We start from the raw sequence: 21238 nt of genomic DNA, 5'->3' as shown, positions 1-21238 counted from the left end.
TTGGACGCTTAACCGACTGAGCCACCCAGGCACCCCTAACTTGCCATTTTTTTAGTTAACAATCGTGTCTTCGTCATCTTTTCATGTCATGGGTTGCTCTGTGTCAGTACATGCAGCTGTTCCTCATTTTTCCCCCACCTGGCTTTTTTTTTTTTTTTTACACCTAACCTGGAGCTTGAACTTACAACCCTGAGGATCAAGGGTTTCATGCTCTACAGACTGAGCCAGCCAGGTGCCCCTTCCCTCAGGGTTGTTTTTTTTTTTTTTTTCTTATTAAAAAAAATTTTTTTTAATTTATTTTTGAGAGAGAGATAGAGATAGAGCCTAAACAGGGTAGGGCAGGGAGGGAGGGAGACACAGAATCCGAAGCAGGCTCCAGGGTCTGAGCTGTCAGCACAGAGCCCGACGCTGGGCTTGAACTCACAAACAGTGAGATAATGACCTGAGCCAAAGTTGGACCCCAACCAAATAACCCACCCAAGGCTCCTCTTCCTCATTTTTTTAAATGGCAGAAGAGTATTCTTTTTATGGATATATCAAGCAGAAAAAATGACATGCTGTTTTTTTGGTGTTACAAAGGCTTCAGTGAACATTGTTTTACATACATTTTTGTATATTTGACCAATCATTTGCTCATGATAAATTGCTATAAGCAAATTCTCATTGCTGTAAGCAAATGAGTTCACACATTTAAATTTTCTTTAAGCTTATTTTGAGAGAGAGAGGGAGAAAGTGGGGGAGGAGTGGAGGCAGAGAGAGAATCCCAAGCAGGTTTCACACCATTAGCGCAGAACCCAATATGGGGGTTGAATTCACAAACCATGAGATCATGACCTGATCCCAGATCAAGAGTCTGAGGCTTAATCGACTGAGCCACCCAGGCGCACCACACATTTAAATTTTGATAAATATTGCCAAATTACCTTCTAAAAACATAGTTCAAATTTATACTTCTATCAATAGGCTTTTTTTACCAGTCTTATCAACATTAACTTATTATTTGGATTTTAATCATATTCACGTTTTTATGTGGTGTTTTTCTTATTAATGATGAGCGTTAGCATATTTTCATGTTCATTGCCACGGGGTATTTAAAATTTTTTTATTCTCATATATTTTACCCAGTTTTTTATAGAAGTATTTATCTCTTACTAATTTCTAAGACTTGTTATTAAGAATGTTACTAAGTATGTGTTAGCAGCATTTTTTGTAGTTTATAATTTATTCATTTTTATGGTGTCTTTTGTTACCTATATTTTATTTTTCATTGTAATTTTTTTTACTATATTATATATACTTTATTTAATAATATACATCATGGGGGACCTGGGTGGCACAGTCAGTTAAGCGTCCAACTCTTGATTTCAGCTCAGGTCATGATCTCACCATTCATGGGTTTGGGCCCCACATCAGGCTCTGCACTGACAAAGCAAGCCTACTTAGAATTCTCTTTCTTTCTCTCTCTGTCCCTACCCAACTCACAGGCTCTCTCTGTCTGAGAATAAATAAACTTAAAAAACAAAACAGAACAACAAAAAAAATGTATATATGTCATATATGATACATAATATTATAGATAAAATAATTTGCTTTCAAATAGCTGTCTGGACAGCATTTACTAATATATATTTTTTCTACTCATTTGAGATAATACCTTTAAATTACACTGTATGGTACTCACTGTCCCATTTCTGGATACTCTATTCCCTTGATCTAGTCATCTAGACTAACATATGCACTGTTTTATTTATTTTAATCTTATAATAATAAAGTTTAATATCTCATAAGACAAGATTCCTGTCACAATCTTTTATTTCTAAAAGTTGTTTTGACTGGTTTTTGCATTTTTATTCTTTTTTTTTTTTTTTTTAAATTTAAAAAAAATTTTTTTTTCAACGTTTTTTATTTATTTTTGGGACAGAGAGAGACAGAGCATGAACGGGGGAGGGGCAGAGAGAGAGGGAGACACAGAATCGGAAACAGGCTCCAGGCTCCGAGCCATCAGCCCAGAGCCTGACACGGGGCTCGAACTCACGGACCGCGAGATCGTGACCTGGCTGAAGTCGGACGCTTAACCGACTGCGCCACCCAGGCGCCCCGTGCATTTTTATTCTTTTTACATGACTTTTGTATTCTTTATTTAAATTTATTGATATATAACATGCATATTGAAAGCAAACTTTATTTTATAACTAGTTCTTCTTTATTTTCTTGTATTTTATTGTATTGTGTTTGTATTTTATTTATTTATTTATTTTAAGTAAACTCTACACCCAGCACGGGGCTGGGACATACTACAACCCTGAGATCAAGAGTCACATGCTTGGGGGCGCATGGATGGCTTAGTTGGTGGGGTGTGCAATTCTTGGTCTTGGGGTTGTGAGTTTGTGTCCCATGTTGGATGTAGAGATTACTTAAAAAAAAATAAAATCTTTCTTTTTTTTTTTTTTTTTAAAGTTTATTTATCTTTGAGAGACAGCATGTGTGTGAGTGGAGGAGGGGCAGAGAGAGGGAGAGAGAAAAAATCCCAAGCAGACTGTATGCTGCCAGCCCAGAGCCTAATGCAGGTCTCGATCTCTTGAATCTCGAGGTTATGACCTGAGCCAAAGTCCAACGTACAACTGACTGAGCCACCCAGGTGCCCCAGAAATAAAATCTTAAAAAAAAAAAAAAAACGGGCCGCTGAGGTGGCTCTGTCAGCCGACTCTTGATTTGGGCTCAGGTCATGGGTTTGAACCCCACATGAGGTTCCATACTGCTGACAGCGTGGAGCCTGTTTGGGATTCTCTCTTCGTCTCCTTCTCCTCCTCCTCCCCCCACCCCCGTTGCTTGTGCACAGGCGCTGTCTCTTTCAGAATAAATAAATAAACTTAAAAAAAAAAAAAAAGTCGCATGCTTTACTGACTGAGCCAGCCAGGCACTCCTAGCCCTTTATTATAAAAGCAATTAAAAAGCAATTCAGGGAAAAGTCTCTGACACCCTTCATCATACACCCAGTGCCATTTCCCAGAGGGTAGCCACTTTTTCCAAATTTTAAATCTGATGAGAAATTTTTTTAAAAAATCATCACCTTTTGGTTAGATGAATTTTAGAGTCATTCAGTCACATTTGAGGGAAATGAAACATTCTCAGATTTTATTTGGATATAATGAATTAACAAATTACTTTAGGGGGAATTGACATCTTTATAATGTTATTATCTCCAATCCAAGAATGCTCTACTTTTTTTTAAGTCTTTTGTTATGTCTTTCAATAACGTTTTAAAATTATTTTATTTATCTTACATGTGTCTTACGTAGTTTATTCCTAGGCTAAAAGATACATATACGTACATATAAAAACATACAGCACACACCAAGGATAAATCATCTTGTTTGTAAGACCAATGACTTTCAGGGAGAAAAAGATAGGGAGAGAGGTAGTGTGTGTGTGTGTGTGTGTGTGTGTGTGTGTGCATAAGTGTTACTATAAATCACATGTTTTTACCGTTATACTTTTATGCTGATTATTATTTATAGGGTGGCTAATTTTTTTCACATTTACCTTTTATAGTTAAAATACTATTATAATCAGAAAAAATTTTCATTGTAGACAAATTTGGACAACTCAGACTAATATACATTAAGAAGAAATACTGCCTTTGATACTATGCAGAAATAAACACTGTTGACATTTTGGTGTAGGACACTTTCTTCTAGATGTTTTTCAATATGGTCTTAATTATGTTCATACAATTTCAAGATACAGTGAGCTCCAACAACTTTATTTTATGAACACTTGTAATTGCTGAATGATAGTCTATCCTGTATTTACAATAATTTACTTAACTATTTCTATGTTGTTGGATATTTTTTCCTGTTTGTTATAATAAACAGTTTTCTCAGCAAACACTTTTTTATATTCATATCTTGCACATAAAATAGTTTGTGGATTTCTAGGAGTAGGCCTACCGGATCCAAGGATGTAAACATTTTAGGGACACCTGCTTGACTCAGTCGGTAAAGCATGCAACTCTTGATCCCTGGGTCATGAGTTCGAGCCCCACATTGCACATGGAGATTACTTTTCTTTTAAGTTTATTCATTTATTTTGAGGGAGAGAGAGAGCACGAGTGGTGGGGGCAGAGAAAGAGAATCACAAGCAGGCTCCGAATTGTCACTGCAGAGCCTGATGCAGGGCTCAAACCCATAGACTACAACGTTATGACCTGAGGGGAAATCAAGAGTCAGACACCAAACCAGCTGAGCCATCCAGGTGCCCCTAGAGATTACTTTAAAAAAAAAGAGGATATAAACATTTTAAATAAGGTTGTAAAAAATAAAAGTAATGCTAAGTATTATAGAAAATAACAACTCATAATCTCACTTATCAGAGAGAAACTCTGTTGAGCTTTTGATATAATTCTTTATAATCTTTTTTCTTTGTGAAATATATGTGTAATTTTTTAAACAAAATTAAGATTGTAGCTGATTCTGTTTAGTTTAATTAGGATTATTTTGTGGGCATTTTCCAAAGTTGTAAAAAAAATCTTTGAAATCTTCATTTTAAAGGTCATGTAATAATCTTATTATAATACCATTTTTATTAGCCCCTACCCATTTTCAGACATATATATTCTTTCCAGTTTTAAATGCTATTTTTAACTATCAAAAATAAAGGTGCAGTAAACATTTTTGTTCATAAATCTTTGTGTTTCTGGTTGTTACCTTAGGATAGAGTTACTTGATCAGAGGATATGCACATTTTTAAGGATATGTAATGCCAGAGGCCTTCTAGAAGATGTAACTATTTACTGTCCCATCAACAGTATACGTGGATGCCATAAAGTCATTAAAATGGAACAGGCCTGAGTGTGTAGTTCTTTGCTCTGAAGAAACAAATATAATGGCTTCTGCTTTTTATTTATAATTTTGTGGAAATATAGGTATTTCTCCAGACTGGTTTTTGATCTGGCAGTTTAAAGGGACCTTGGCTTTTTGGGCCCTGAAATAAGTTGTTGTATCTTTGAGGGAAGAGATGAAAGGTAGTTTCTCAGACTTCAGTGAAGAAGCCCATGGAGCATTTTGTTCTAGATGCTGTATATTCTCTATTGGGAATGTTCATGGACCACCCGCACCCCCCCCCCCCCCCAAATCAGTGGAAGAATAGCCAGAGAGTGACATGTCAAATTGAGAATCAATTTTTTGAAAAAGAATAGGGAGAAAGTTGTAGAAGATATTTAGCTACAATTCCCTCTTTTTTGTTTTTTGTTTTTTTATTCCTTGGGAGTAATTTCTTCCAGTAATGCCAATATTACCTGGTATCCCTGCCCGTGAGAAGGCCTGAGATATTAAACCAAAGGAAACCAAGAGTTGTGGATTAGGAATGAATACTTTTTTATTCTTATGCTTTATGCAGATCAGGTGTCTCCTTGCCTTTATATCTCATTTGCCCTTGTGTCCACTAGATTATATTTGTTGATTGAATAAATGAATACAAAAATAGATGAAGAGATGGCTTAAAAAATGATTTATAAACACACAGATGTCAGAATAAAAGGTTATGAGAGATGTTTCTTTCATGTTCTGTTTATTCATGATTTAATTTTTCTTAAAGTTTTAATAAGCAGAACTTACGGATGCACACATATATGCTGACAAAAGTCAGTATATTTTTGATCCATAAAGCTTATGTTAATAAGAACATAACTTTTTTTCAGAGAGAGAGAGAGAGGGTGCAAGTGAATGAGGGGAAGAGAGAGACAGAATCCCATGAGGGGTAGGGAGAGAGAAAGAGAGAGAGAGAGAGAGAGAAGCGTGCTCAAGCTCACCCGATGTGGGACTAAGATGTGGGACTAACTGTAAGATCATGACCTGAGCCAAAGTCAGGTGCTTAATGACTGAGGCACCCAGGCACCCAGAACATAACATAACTTTTAAAAGTAAACCAGCTTTTAATTTTTTTATTAAGTTTTTAATTTTAATTCTAGTATGGTTAACATATAGTGTTATATTAGTGTCAGGTGTATAATTTGAAAATTTTTAACCACCTCTGTAGTTACTGAAATGAAACGCAAATTAGGCTGTAGACTCCCCCTGCTGGGTAAGGATGGGGACAAGAGCAGAAAACCTATACTTTGCGTTCGAACGGTCACAGGTTCCAGTGTGCTTTAACTAATATCTTTAAATTTTCATATGTGTTCTCCATAGGGAGCATTTCCTGCTCGTTTGAAGAAAGTGCTGATCGTGGGAGCACCAATATGGTTCCGAGTGCCCTATTCCATCATCAGCCTCCTCCTGAAGGACAAAGTCCGGGAGAGGGTAAGGCAAGCTTTGTTTTATTTGGAGGTGGATAGATACATTCCCATCTCCACTGTTGAAACCTGCCAATTAATTTTTTACCTTCAGTAAAATTCTCCTGGTTTGTCTCCTAAAGTGCTTTCTGCTTCTCTTAACGTATCCACTTATATTCTCTGCTTTATTCTTTTTTTTTTTAATTTTTTTTAATGTTTATTTATTTTTGAGAGACAGGGAGAGACAGAGCATGAGCAGGGGAGGGGCAGAGAGAGAGGGAGACACAGAATCCGAAGCAGGCTCCAGGCTCTGAGCTGTCAGCACAGAGTCTGACGTGGGGCTCAAACTCACAGACCATGAGTTCACGACCTGAGCCGAAGTCAGATGCTTAACCAATTGAGCCACCCAGGTGCCCCTCTCTGCTTTATTCTTTACTCAGCTCAGTACAGGCTCCCTCTCCCACTGTATTCCAAGTTTCTTGAAGTTAGGAGCTACACATAGTTGTTTGGCACTCTCCCTCCATAGCAACTTGCATAAAGATAGCACTGAAGGCGTGTGTCCCATGGATAACTTAAGGATAGCTCCCCCTTCCAAAATTTAGCCTAGTGCTGTACATGCATATTTAACAATCTCTAATGGAATTGCATTAGTTGAACTGGTGTTTGAATTTGTTCAACTGGAAATACTAATCCGTCCCTTTGACCACCACGGTGGTAAAGGAGAATCTCTCACTATCTCTCTCTACTTCCATTCCTGGCATTTTCTCTGAAAACAGCTTGTTGTTTCCTAACTTCAAAAGTGTTTTCTAAATTTATCTTTATTATCCTCTGAATGTTCCAGGACTGAAAGATTATGGTTTTATTCATTCATTCATTTCTCACCCTTGAAAGAAAGGGCATTGACATAATAAGAGTTATGTCATAATATAGTGTGAAATATTATTAGAGATTTTTGTAATATAGAATTTTGAGGTTATAGGGGCGCCTGGGTGGCTCAGTCGGTTAAGCGGCCGACTTCAGCTCCGGTCATGATCTCACGGTCCGTGAGTTCGAGCCCCACATCGGGCTCTGTGCCGACAGCTTGGAGCCTGGAGCCTGTTTCGGATTCTGTGTCTCCCTCTCTCTGACCCTCCCCCATTCATGCTCTGTCTCTCTCTGTCTCAAAAATAAATAAGCGTTAAAAAAAAAAATAAAAAATAAAAGAATTATGAGGTTATATTAGTGATAACAATGCAGATCTTTATAGCTGAGGAGACTTGTGTTGGAGGGGAAAACTGAAGACGTTTGGCTCTGTGGAAGTACTTGGAGACCTAGTGACTGGGAATAGGAAAGATCTTTTCCAAGGTAACTCTTTGAGAGTCCTCTTTAGGCAAGTTCTTGCACTTGTTTATGTAAGTATAAATGTGCGTATAAACTCAAAATACATGAGCACCTTTACAGTCCAGGCTCTGGGCCCTGGAAATTAAAAATTGAGTGAGACTTTCCTTATCTTTGAGGAGTTCATGGTCCTGATAGGGAACACAGAGGCAGAAGTGCAGAAAACTGTGGCTCTGCAGGAAGGAGCCCAGAGGAGAATATTGTCTCTGGCAGTCAGGGAGGGCATCACAGAAGAGGTGAGCTTTATAAGCTGCTCCTTGAAGAGGCTGAGGAGGAAAAGAGGACATTCCAAGAAGAGGCAATAGTAAGAGAGACAAGCATTCCCATTCAACGCAGATTTCACGGAGAACCAACTAGGCTAATTTGGTCCAGTAAGGCTGTGTCTAAGCAGAGAGCAGATTTCGGATTACTTTTCGTGCAGTTTTCCTGGGCTACCCTGTCTCTGGGTGGCTGGTCTTGCGTTATATTCATAGAAAACTATCTTTGAGAACATCCATACTGAGCTGTGAGTAAAGCACCAGGCTTAGAGTTGGTTACCTTAGTATGGGGTTGACCAAAAAAATCACTACCTGTGCATTCTTAGTAGTCAAAAAGGCAAATACCTGCATGAGATGGCACTGGGAAGCCTTGTTAATAGTATAAAGGCTTTGTTCACAGTACCATCCTTTCAAGATTTATAAAAGGACCCCTAATTCCAGGAATGAATTTGATATACATTCCTGGAAGTCAGACATTTGGGAAAAAGACTTCAATCCCAGGCAGATGAAATGCAGTCTACTTCTTTCACAAGTATACCACGTATTTCAAGCAAATCTCATCCTCTTCTTCAAATCGAATATAAACACATTTATTCTTTATCTTCAGTTTATCTATGTTTTTCCCCCCCTACGTACTCACATGGTTCTTTTTGGCCTTTCAGATTCAGATATTAAAGACATCTGAGGTCACCCAGCACCTGCCCAGGGAGTGCCTTCCAGAAAACCTGGGTGGATACGTCAAAATTGACCTTGCCACTTGGAATTTCCAATTCCTACCCCAGATGAACGGCCACCCAGATCCCTTCGATGAGATCATCCTGTTCTCCCTCCCTCCTGCCTTAGACTGGGACTCGGTACATGTTCCGGGTCCCCACGCCATGACCATCCAAGAGCTGATGGACTATGTTAGCACCAGACAAAAGCGGGGGATATATGAGGAGTATGAAGACATCCGCCGTGAGAACCCTGTTGGCACTTTCCACTGTTCTATGTAAGTAGGAAAGGTTTGGGACAACAATCGGTTACTAACATGCTTCTGGTGTGTGTTGGCAACAGTTCCTTCCACACCTCATTTCCTTAACAGAGGCCCTTCCACATTACGAAGCATCACTCTCACTTAGATGATGATTTTCTTATCCAGAAAGACGCCTCTCCTGCTTTGGTGCTTGTTGCCAGTATCCCATATTTTGAAATTTCTGGAGGTCTTCAGTCCTGACAAGGGAGCCATGTAATAATGGACACATTTTAAAATATTTTTCTGAAATGCAAGTGTTTTTAGGAAAAAACAAAAATGTTGGCTCAAAAATGTAGGCTCTCTATTTGGGCAGTTTCTCCCTAGAGCATTTGTAGTATAACATTACTTTCTTAAACACACACACACACACACACACACACACACACACAAAACAAACCAAAAAAAAAAAGCCACTTTGCTTTCTGAAGAGGGTACTGGAACATTTAAAATCATTCACAGTAACAGAAAAGAATTAACTCTTAGGCATTTAGCCTTGTGGGATTTTCCTTCTATCCAAATTCTACTGCAGAACTACCTGGCTAGTTTATAACTGGTTCATAATTACTCGGTAAGTATTGTTGGCCATAGGGCATAGATCATTTCTCTTTACTGCTGCTCTCATTTATGCCACACTTTTTTCATTGGCTGCAGCAGAAATTTCTGTCTCTCCAAGTGAAGCTCTGTTGAAAACCAGGGAATCTGTCTCGGGCTCAAGTTCCAGAATAGCCAGAAGTCCCCTCTGTGATTTATACACGTTATTTCCCTTCCCTGCACCCTGGTTTTCCTCTGTGTAATATGTGATCTTAGTCTCTGATGTCTACTTACTTGTGTAGCTTAAATGTTTTCGGAGTCCATGATTCTGTGAATACCTCTTTCCCCTTATAATTCCTGTCCAGCTTAGTGTGCTGTAAAGAAGATTCAGGGAGAGAGCCTTTTAGCAAAAGGAAAGGGGGAAAAGAATGAGTTAGGAAAGTGATAAGAGGAGTAAGAAAGAAGAAACAATTGAGAAATCAGTCAATAAACAGCAAGAATGCAAAGGGAAGTAAGAAAAAAACAAGAAAGCAGAGCAATTTTCAAGCGCAGGGTATTCTTTTCTCCCACACAGCTGTTTGTTTCTTACCAAGTTACAATCTCTATGTATGCATCCAATCTTTCTCCCAACTAGTTTTTCCCTGTAGTTTTTAAAAAAAAAATTTTTTTTTAACATTTATTTTTTGTTGAGAGACAGAGAGAGATAGAGCATGAGTGGGGAAAGCACAGAGAGAGAGGGAGAGACACAGAATCTGAAGCACGCTCCAGGCTCTGAGCTGTCAGCACAGAGCCCGACGTGGGACTCAAACCCACGAACCACAAGATGATGACCTGAGCTGTAGTCGCCACTTAACCAACTGAGCCACCCAGACACCTTCCCAACCCTCCTTGTAACAGTTTTGAATCAAGGAAGTACTGGGCAGAGAGGAGTACTGGGCTGCTCCAAGAGCATGCATTCTTGTCCTGCGTATTCCTAACCTTATTCTGGGTACTTCTGCTGTGAGGTCCTTGAGATGTCATTTCTACTGTGGTCCTCCTCCACCCAGTAAAAAAAGGAAGTTTAGATTGTCCTCTTGGCATCACCCAAACCAGCCATCATGTTATCATCAGAGAATACTTCCCAGCCCTATGGAAGGACTTCCTAATCTTCACTCTTTATTGAATGAATGAGCCCCCCATTTCAGGAGCCAGAACCCAGAATCCCCATTAGCTCCAGGTCTATGTCTTTTACCAAGTTCCAATAAAGCTGCTTATACAAAACAAACTATGTCTCCCTTGGAATTCTAGATTATGAAGTAGATATCAGAGTACTCGTTGTCCAGAATGCCATAGACCAAGAGACTTTCTTTCTTTCTTTTCTTCTCCCCTACACCATTTTTTCAAAAGATGTTCTTTAAAAAATTTTAGGGGCGCCTGGGTGGCTCAGTCAGTTGAGTGTCTGGCTTCGGCTCAGGTCATGATCGCATGGTCCCTGAGTTTGAGCCCTGCATCTGGCTCTGTGCTGACCGCTAAGAACCTGGAGTCTGCTTCATATTCTGTCTCCCTCTCTCTCTGCCCCTCCCTCACTTGGTCTCTCTCTCTTCTCTCTCTCTCAAAAATAAATAAACATTAAAAAAATTTATCATCGGGGCGCCTGGGTGGCGCAGTCGGTTAAGCGTCCGACTTCAGCCAGGTCACGATCTCGCGGTCCGTGAGTTCGAGCCCCGCGTCGGGCTCTGGGCTGATGGCTCGGAGCCTGGAGCCTGTTTCCGATTCTGTGTCTCCCTCGCTCTCTGCCCCTCCCCCGTTCATGCTCTGTCTCTCTCTGTCCCAAAAATAAATAAAAAACGTTGAAAAAAAAAATTTTTTTTTAAATTTATCATTTTATTATAATTGTAGATTCACATAAAGTTGTAAAAATAACAGATATTACATGCACCCTTTCCACAGTTTTTCCATGATAATATCTTCTAAAAGTATAGTATAATATCACAACTAGGATATTGATATTATACACCAGTCTACTCAGATTTCCCCAGTTTTAGAGTGTGTGTGTGGGGTGTGTGTGTGTGTGTGTGTGTGTGTGTGTGTGTGTTTAGTTCTATGCAATCTTTAGCCCACACATTGGTTTGTGTATCCATCACTACAGTCAAGATACAGAAGAATACATCACCACATACCTTGGTCCCACCCTTCCCCATCCCTAACCCCTGCAACAACTCATGTGGTTTCCATTACTAAGATTTTGTCATTTCAAAAATGTTATCATATAAATGGAATCATACTGGGGCGCCTGGGTGGCTAAGTTGGTTAAGCATCTGACTTCAGGTTAGGTCATAATCTCACAGTTCGTGAGTTCAAGCCCTGCATCAGGGTCCGTGCTGACAGCTTAGAGCCTGGAGCCTGTTTCAGACTCTTTTCTCTCGCTCTCTCTCTCTCTGCCCTTCCCCCATTCACACTCAGTCTCTCTCTCTCAAAAATAAGTAAACATTAAAAAAATAAATGGAGGGGCGCCTGGGTGGCTCAGTCGGTTAAGCATCCGACTTCGGCTCAGGTCATGATCTCGCGGTCCGTGAGTTCAAGCCCCGCATCGGGCTCTGTGCTGACAGCTCAGAGCCTGGAGCCTGTTTCAAATTCTGTGTCTCCCTCTCTCTCTGACCCTCCCCCATTCATGCTGTCTCTTCCTGTCTCAAAAATAAATAAACGTTAAAAAAAAAAATTAAAAAATAAATGGAATCCTACTATATGGAACCTTTTAGGATCGGCTTTTTCCTCTCAGTGTAATTCCTTGGAGATTCACCCAGGTTGTTATTACATGTCTCAATAGTTCATTCCTTGTTATTGCTAGGTAGTGTTTCATGGTATGAATGGTTTGTTTAACCGTTCACCTGTTAAAGGACACCTAGGTTGTTTAGAGTTTCTGGCTATTACATGTAAAACTACTATGAACGTTTATGTCTAGGTTTTGTGTGAACATAAGCTTGCATTTCTCTGGGATAAATATCCATGAGTGTGATGGCTAGGTCACTTAGTAATTGGATGTTTAGTTTTATGAGAAACTACCCAGATGTTTTCCAGAGTGGTCATACCATTCTGCATATGCCCCAGCAATGTATGAATGATCCATTTTTTTTTTTTTTGCATCCTCCCCAGCATTTGATGTTGCCACTATTTTTTATCTTAGTTGTCCTGATAGGTGTATAATGAGATCCCATTGTAGGTATAATTTACATTTCTCTAATAGTTAATGATTTGAACATCTTTTCATGTGCTTGTTTACCATCTGTATATCTTCTTTCTAAAAATGTGCCTTTTGCCCACTTTCTGTTTGGACTTTTTAAAAAAGTGTTGAGATTTGAGAATTTTTAAAAACATTTTCTAGATATAGGTTCTTTGTTGGATACTGGCTTGTGAATATTTTCTTCTAGTCTGTAGCTGGTCTTTTCATCCTCTTAACAGGGTCCCTTGTGAAGCAAAAGGTTTTATTTTGGTCAAGTCCTTTAATCAGTTTTTCCTTTTATGGATCACACTCTTGGTGTCAAATCTAAGAACATCTAACCCTAGATTCCAAAGATTTTCTCTTTTTTTTACATAAAAGTTTCATAGTGTTATGTTTGCATTTATTTAATTCCGTGATCCATTTTGAATTAATTTTTGTATAAAGTGTAAGGTTTAGGTTGATGTTGATTTTTGTATGTGTGCGTGTATGTGTGTGTATGCGCGTGTATGTGTATTTGTGCATGTACGTATAAGCCTGTGGCTATCCAGTTGCTCCAGCACCATTTGCTGAAAAATCCTTCCTCCAGTGAATTGTCCTTGGAACTTTGTAAAATATCAGCTGGGCTTATTTGTGTGGGAAGAGGGAATTTTTTTAAATATGGAAAAGTACAGAGTATAACATGATAAACAACTATCTTCCTATCACCAGAATTGATACTGACAATTTTTAATATTTTGCCATATTTGCTCCATCCTTTTTTTGTTATATAAAATAAGGAATTTGTCTTATAAAAGTTATATATAACTTTTATAGCTGTTATATATAACTGTTATATAAAAGAAAGAATTTACAATAATTCATTTACAAAATGAAATATAATATTATTATAAAATAGTACCAAAGGAATGATGAGGGGTGCCTGGGTGGCTCAGTTGGTTAAGCATCTGACTTCGGCTCAGGTTATGATCTCACGGGTGGTGGGTTCGAGCCCCGAGTCAGGCTTTGTGCTGAGCCTGGAGCCTGGAGCCTGCTTCAGATTCTGTCTCCTTCTCTCTGTCCCTCTCCCACTCACGCTCTGTCTCTGTCAAAAATAAACATTAAAAAATTTTTAAAGAAAAGAAAATAAATGATTAAATTAATGGCTGTCTCTAGCCTTACCCTCAGTTCTACTAGGTGTCCATTTTCTTTTCTTTTCTTTTTTTTTTTTTTAAATTTTATTTAGAGTGAGCACGAGGGGGTAGGGGCAGAGAGAGAGGGAGAGAGAGAATATTAAGCTAGTATTCTGTAAGCTAAGCATGGAGCCCAATGGGGGCCTGATCCCAGGACCCTGAGATCATGACCTGAGCTGAAATCAAGAGTTGGACGCTTAACCGACTGAGCCACACACGCCCTTAGGTGTCCATTTTCAACTCTTATAGTTGTTTCTTTTGGTATTTCTTCTATGATTGTAAATAAAGTCCTTATAATGATCTTTATTGATTTTTGTGGTTGGTAAGCTTTGGCTCTTACACTCTTTCTCCAATTCCCTTTTGACTGTTTTTCCAATATAATTATGTCACAATTTTTTATTAAATCAGTAGTTACTGTTCACATTATTATGACTATGAAATTTTTTCTACTGCAGAACTAAATAGGCTTCTAGGAAATCAAATATATTAAATTTTATTAATTCAATTTTTTTGTTTCTTTTGGAGTTAATTACCTAATTTTTAAATTTGTTTTTAGTTTTCCATGTTCGTAGCTTTATTTTTTCCCCTATGCTTCATTAAATTTATTTTATACTGTTCTGTTCTTAGTATTTTCCAAGTGGTCAAATATATCACATGATGAATTGATTGTTTATTTTCCCCTGGAGTCCTCACTTGCAGAATTTTTAGGTTTTTTTTTTTTTTTTTCTCTAGTCTCAACTGAGGTTGGTGTTGTCTGGACTTGCTCCTCAGCTTTGTCCTGATTTCCCTCCTCACTTTCCTTTATTGGTTCTTGGTTAATGGGTCCCCCATCTTCTTTCTTCACTTAAATTTTGGTAGAGCATCGAATTGCAGGTTGGAAATAATAACAGAATTTTTTTTCTATTTTTTTTTTATTAATATGAAGTTTATTATCAAATTGGTTTCCATATAACACCTAGTGCTCATCCCAACAGGTGCCCTCCTCAATGCCCATCACCCACTTTCCCCTCCCTCCCACTCCCCATCAACCCTCAATTTATTCTCAGTTTTTAAGAGTCTCTTATGGTTTGGCTCCCTCCCTTTCCAACTTTTTTTCTTTTTTCCTTACTCTCCCCCATGGTCTTCTGTTAAGTTTCTCAGGATCCACAGAAGAGTGAAAACATATGGTCTGTGTCTTTCTCTGTATGACTTATTTCACTTAGCATAACACTCTCCAGTTCCATCCACGTTGTTACAAAAGGCCATATTTCATTCTTTCTCATTGCCAAGTAGTATTCCATTGTGTATATAAACCACAATTTCTTTATCCATTCATCAGTTGATGGACATTTAGGCTCTTTCCATAATTCGGCTATTGTTGAAAGTGCTGCTATAAACATTGGGGTACATGTGCCCCTATGCATCAGCACTCCTGTATCCCTTGGGTAAATTCCTAGCAGTGCTATTGCTGGGTCATAGGGTAGGTGTATTTTTAATTTTTTGAGGAACCTCCACACTGTTTTCCAGAGCAGCTGCACCAGTTTGCATTCCCACCAACAGTGCAAGAGGGTTCCCATTTCTCCACATCCTCGCCAACATCTATAGTCTCCTGATTTGTTCATTTTAGCCACTCTGACTGGTGTGAGGTGGTATTTCAGTGTGGTTTTGATTTGTATTTCCCTGATGAGGAGTGACGTTGAGCATCTTTTCATGTGCCTGTTGGCCATCTGGATGTCGTCTTTAGAGAAGTGTCTATTCATGTTTTCTGCCCATTTCTTCACTGGATTATTTGTTTTTTGGGTGTGGAGTTTGGTGAGTTCTTTATAGATTTTGGATACTAGCCCTTTGTCTGATATGTCATTTGCAAATATCTTTTCCCATTCCACTGGTTGCCTTTTAGTTTTGTTGATTGTTTCCTTTGCAGTGCAGAAGCTTTTTATCTTCATGAGGTCCCCATAGTTCATTTTTGCTTTTAATTCCCTTGCCTTTGGAGATGTGTCAAGTAAGAAATTGTGTGGCTGAGGTCAGAGAGGTTTTTTTACTGCTTTCTCCTCTAGGATTTTGATGGTTTCCTGTCTCACATTCAGGTCCTTTATCCATTTTGAGTTTATTTTTGTGAATGGTATTAGAAAGTGGTCTAGTTTCCTTCTTCTGCATGTTGCTGTCCAGTTATCCCAGCACCATTTGTTAAAGAGACTGTCTTTTCCATTGGATATTCTTTCCTGCTTTGTCAGATTAGTTGGCCATACTTTTTGGGTCCAATTCTGGAGTCTCTATTCCATTGGTCTATGTGTCTGTTTTTGTGCCAATACCATGCTGTCTTGATGATTACAGATTTGTAGTAGAGGCTAAAGTCTGGAATTGTGATGCCTCCCGCTTTGGTTTTCTTCTTCAATATTACTTTGGCTATTCGGGGTCTTTTGTGGTTCCATACAAATTTTAGGATTGCTTGTTCTAGCTTCGAGAAGAATGCTGGTGCAATTTTGATTGGGATTGCATTGAATGTGTAGATAGCTTCGGGTAGTATTGGCATTTTAATAATATATATTCTTCCAGTCCATGAGCACGGAATGTTTTTCCATTTCTTTGTGTCTTCAATTTCCTTCATAAGCTTTCTATAGTTTTCAGCATACAGATCTTTTATTATCTTTGGTTAGGTTTAACAGAATTTTTAAAACAATCCCTCTGTATTTGGTAGCAATGCTACTAAATCATCTGATTTTATTCTTAAGCCTTCTCAAGTCTTTTTGGACATTTTTAGATAATCTCTATCTTTCCATTTAGAAATTTCACAATGATATGCCTTGCTTGGTGTGGGTCCCTTTTTTTTTTTTCATTCATTTTGTTGGGTGCTTGATAGGTTCTTTCACCTGAAGGCTTGTGTACTTTAGTCGTAGGACTATTTGTTTTTTTTTATATTAGCTCTTTTTCTTTCTTTCTTTTCTTGTACTGTATCAGTTCTTTACTTCTGGAATATTTCTATCAGCCTGGTTGGATCTCCCAGAGCAGAGATTGACAAACTTTTTCTTGAAAGGCAAAATAGTAAATATTTTAGGCTTTTGGGCCTTATAATCTTTGTTGCAAGTATAATAATCTCTGCTAGTACTGAACTGACAGGCTTGGTTGTGTTCCAGTAAAATTTCTATTTACAAAAACAGGTTGGCCAGGCCATACTTTGCTGACTCCTGCCCTAGAATGATTGTCTTATTTGACTAAAATTTTCTCATATTTTTTATCACTTTGAATTTTTGTTTTATTCTGGAAAATTTCTTCAACTTTCTCTTTCATCTCTTGTATTAAAGTTTTATATTTTGGATACCATTTTTATTTTCTAAGAGCTTTTCTTCTCTGTTCCTTTCTCGTAGCATCCTGTTCTTATTTTCATACATACAGTATCTTTTTCTCTCTGAGGGTGTTAATTATAGCCTTTTAGAACTTACTTGCTCTTAATGATTCTCTTTTGTGCTTTTTCCCTGCCATGTGTTTGACTGGTCTCTTTTTTTGTGTTGGAACTTTCTGTAGTTACACGGAGGTTCTTGGCTGTAAGTACTCTATACTTAGGAGTGGAGTCCTTAAACCCTGCTTGGAAATGCTGTTTGCATGGGTGATCTTCAAGTTTAACTAATCAGCTAGCTAGTTGTTGGTGTATTCCAGATGATAGAATTCTTTCATGTAGGGGTATTCACTTACTCCAGAGAGGAATTCTCCACTCTCTTGCCCGTAGGGTCCAAGCTAGGATATAAGTGTAAGACGGGAGAGGACAGGGAGATGAGGGCAGGGGATTCTCATTTTCTATTATTCAGCTTTTCATTTATTCCTCTGTTTTTAGCCCTGTGCCTCACGTTGCCTTCCAAGGTGTGGGAGTTATGAGAGTGAGCCATTGTGTCTCTCTGTAGATACCGCTGTGGGTCCTATTTTTCTGCATTTGTTTGGCTGAAGTCAGCCCAAATTTTTCCATCTGTTTTCTCTCTGCCAAAATAGATTTCACTCTTTGTCTGCTGATGTCTCTGCCGTCACTTTTGGGATTTGTACCGATTAGTGCCTTTACTGTCATTTTAGTGAGGCTACTAGATGGAGTGGAGTCAAACATATGTTGTCAACCTACCATGTTAAACTGGACTTAGGTTTATTAGCAGCTGGATTTTTGGGGGGGGGGGTGCTGTACCCCTATTTCCCTTTCCTTTTCTCTTTCGAATGGAAATATCTTTATTTCCACAGGAATACATACATATCATTAAAAATGTTGAATGATATGGACCATGGATAGGCTAGGCAATGAACAGATCCAAGTCTCCACCGCCAACAGTGACTGACGTCCACCTTTGCACTGCCACACTTCGTATGCACACATACACACTGCTTCCACCTTTTCTCTGTCTTTGTTTTAGTTTATCTATTTCATTTTCTGCAGGTCTCCAGGAAACCTAGAGAAGAACCGCTATGGGGATGTGCCCTGCCTGGACCAAACGAGAGTGAAGTTGACAAAACGAAGTGGCTATACTCAGGTAGTCAGATAAATGCTGTCTTTCAGGAGCACTGAGGGAAACTTTCCAAAGTGAGGCTTACTGATACCATAGCAGAAAGAACATAGACTCTAAGCCAGAGAGATCAGATGTGAGTTTTAACTTTGCTATATACTAGTCTGTTACCTATCAACCCATCTCACAATACTAAGCAGAAATTAAATGGAAAATTTATGTAGATGCTGATAGGGCAAGGTCTGGTATATTGTAGGTGCTTGATAAATGTTCAATGATTTCTCCTTTTACTTGTTGTAAAATGAGAGTTCTGTGGTCTTCCGTGTTAGTGAGTGTATATATGTATCAATACAAGGCAACTCTAATTGTAAGTGATTTTTCCATCTAGAAGATATGAAAATAATTTTGGACAACTAGTGTATACGTAAATATCTAGGGATAGAGTTGAAGTGGTCAATTAATTATATTATTTAATGTATTAATTTGATCATATCTGTTCATTTTGAAAATCACACTTATAATATACTAATATAGATATTTAGTGAAATTCTTCAAGTGCACCTTTAACATCAGTGCTTTGTCCTCATTTGAGCTACTTCCTGAGCCAATTGAACACAGTTTTCCAGAGCACATAGAATTTTTATTTCCTTTTAAGTGTATGGTATTGTCACTGAAAAGTTTATCCTAAGCCAGAAAAACCTATTAGCATAACACTAACACAGGTTTTTCTTTTTCATTTATCCTATATCTTATGCATTCTCTGTAGTATAATCATTTACTTATTCTTTTTTAAAGTCCTCCTTTTTTAAATCTTTATTATTTTTTAAATTTGTTTTTGAGAGACAGAGCATGAGCAGGGGAGGGACAGGGAGAGAAGGAGACACAGAATCTGAAGTAGGCTCCAGGCTGTGAGCTGTCAGCCCAGAGCCCAGTGCGGGGCTCAAACCCACAAACGTGAGATCATGACCTGAGCTGAAGTTGGATGCTTAAATGACTGAGCTACCCAGACACCCCTTAATGTTTATTTTTGAGAGAGAGAGCATGCTAGCAAGGGAAGGGCAGAGAGAGAGGGGAGACAGAAGATCTGAAATGGGCTCTGTGCTGACATGCCCCTTAAAAGTCTTTTTGTTTTTTTTAAATGTTTTATTATTTATTTTTGAGAGAGATAAGAATGTGAGCAGGGGAGGGGCAGGCAGAGGGGAAACACAGAATCCAAAGCAGCTTCAGTCTCTGAGCCGTCAGCACAAAGCTCGACGTGGGGCTCAAACCCACAAGCCGTGAGATCATGACCTGAGCCAAAGTGGGACGCTCAACCGACTGAGCCACCTAGGTGCCCCTTAAAAGTCTTTTTTAATATAATTATTTACAGCAACATCCAACACTTAGAATTTTGAGGTCAATTACTAAATATGTGTTACATTTCTTCTTTTTTCTTCTGATATACCAATTCTGTCTAGTGCCCTCCATATGTATATAAAAAAAAAACACCATTGAGGGGTGCCTGGCTGGCTCAGTTGGTAGAGCATGCGACTCTTGATCTCAGGGTTATAAGTTTGAGCCCCACTTTGAGTGTAGACATTACTTAAAAAAACCCAGCGTTGATTGAGCTTGTTGTTCAAAGCAAAGGAATTCAGATAGTGCCCCTTTAACATGACATACATTATAGGGTCTTATTATATCCCCTCTCTTTTTTCTGGGGGATAATTTTTGGTAAAATCATTGCCTTGTATTTGGGCATATATGATATGTGGGTTGAGACCCTATCATCATGGTTTTTATCTCTTTTGACCCTACTGTTTCAAGCACATAAACTGAATTCATAACCCTGTCCAGGACCCTTACAAAGGGTTTTATTGCAGGAACATTAGCTCAGAGCCTGGCTGACTTAGAGCAAGTTCATCACTATTATTGAGATCATGATAATATATGCTCTAAAGGAGTAAGAGTATGATGGTTGAGCTGAGGATCTGGAGTCAGATATCTGTATTTACCTGTCTTCTTGACTGCTCCATCTTCAGTACCTAGAACAGTACATATCAGACCTTCAGTAAATTATTTGTGAATGAATGAGTGAATCCCAGTATACCAGCAGACTATTCTAGTCATCCTGCAATTAATCTGAAGATCATCACTTGAGTTATGCTCCTTTAATTACTGCAAACATTGGCAACAGCTTTATTTCTACAGTAAATGGAGGATTCAGGATTCAGGTTTATGAGTGAATTGTTCACCAGATTTGCTTCTAGAATTATAAAGCTATTAGTCATAGTTTGTATTGAACATGGCCCATAACAAGTGTACTTAGTTTGGTTCTCTCTGCTATTTCAGTTTGCCCCAAAATCTCTACTTTATCTCTGAGGTCATTTTCAGGTTTAATTTCTGATGATTCTTCTGAAATTACTGATATTAATTCCTAGTACTCTCAGAGACAAGGATACTTACTGAAAGCTGGTTTCCTTGGTTATAAAGAAATAGTAAGTTTCCTTTAAAGAGGTGATATTTCTTTTCAAAGCATGAAGTCCCAAAAGTAACAGCCGTGTGTGTGTGTAAGTGTGTATATATATATATATATCCTATATATATAGTATATATATATCATATATATATATGTGATATATATATAATATATAATACTATATACCATATATTACTTATAGAATAGTGTTGATTGGCATGTACCAGGTAAATCCTTTGTACTTTCTGTGCCTTCTCACTTGGGTCCTGCAGGGTGTACCACTTGAACGTGCCAGGCTGGGCAGAGGATAGCTTTGACTGACTGTGGTGGGCCCTGGATTGAGCAAGTCTGGTTGGGAGTGAGTGAGGCTTTTAGCTTGCTGGGTCTGCTGCGAATGGTCCCTTAGCTCAGTGAAGATGTCTCAGTCAGAGTAGAACACACTAGTAGTATGAGGTCAAAATCAACTGCTGTGAAAGGAGAAAGCGGGAAACTCTTGACTAAATAATT

The 21238-nt window shown here is 38.5% G+C and overlaps 1 protein-coding gene across 4 annotated transcripts in view; it reads left to right on the top strand.

The window, feature by feature from the left end:
• PTPN9 (protein tyrosine phosphatase non-receptor type 9) overlaps positions 1–21238 on the top strand; it is an 81654-nt gene that overhangs the window by 47537 nt on the left and 12879 nt on the right. For all 4 annotated transcript variants that reach the window (XM_086711255.1, XM_086711257.1, XM_086711256.1 and 1 more), the window contains 3 exons: positions 6189–6299; positions 8568–8896; positions 18210–18303. In XM_086711255.1, the coding sequence (XP_086567381.1) occupies positions 6189–6299; positions 8568–8896; positions 18210–18303 (534 nt within the window). The remainder of the gene's footprint in view (positions 1–6188; positions 6300–8567; positions 8897–18209; positions 18304–21238) is intronic.

This window comes from Puma concolor, chromosome B3, assembly GCF_028749965.1.
Source record: "Puma concolor isolate L17-30 chromosome B3, mPumCon1.1.hap2, whole genome shotgun sequence".
Lineage (NCBI taxonomy): Eukaryota > Metazoa > Chordata > Mammalia > Carnivora > Felidae > Puma > Puma concolor.
This window is presented reverse-complemented; position numbering and strand designations above follow the sequence as displayed.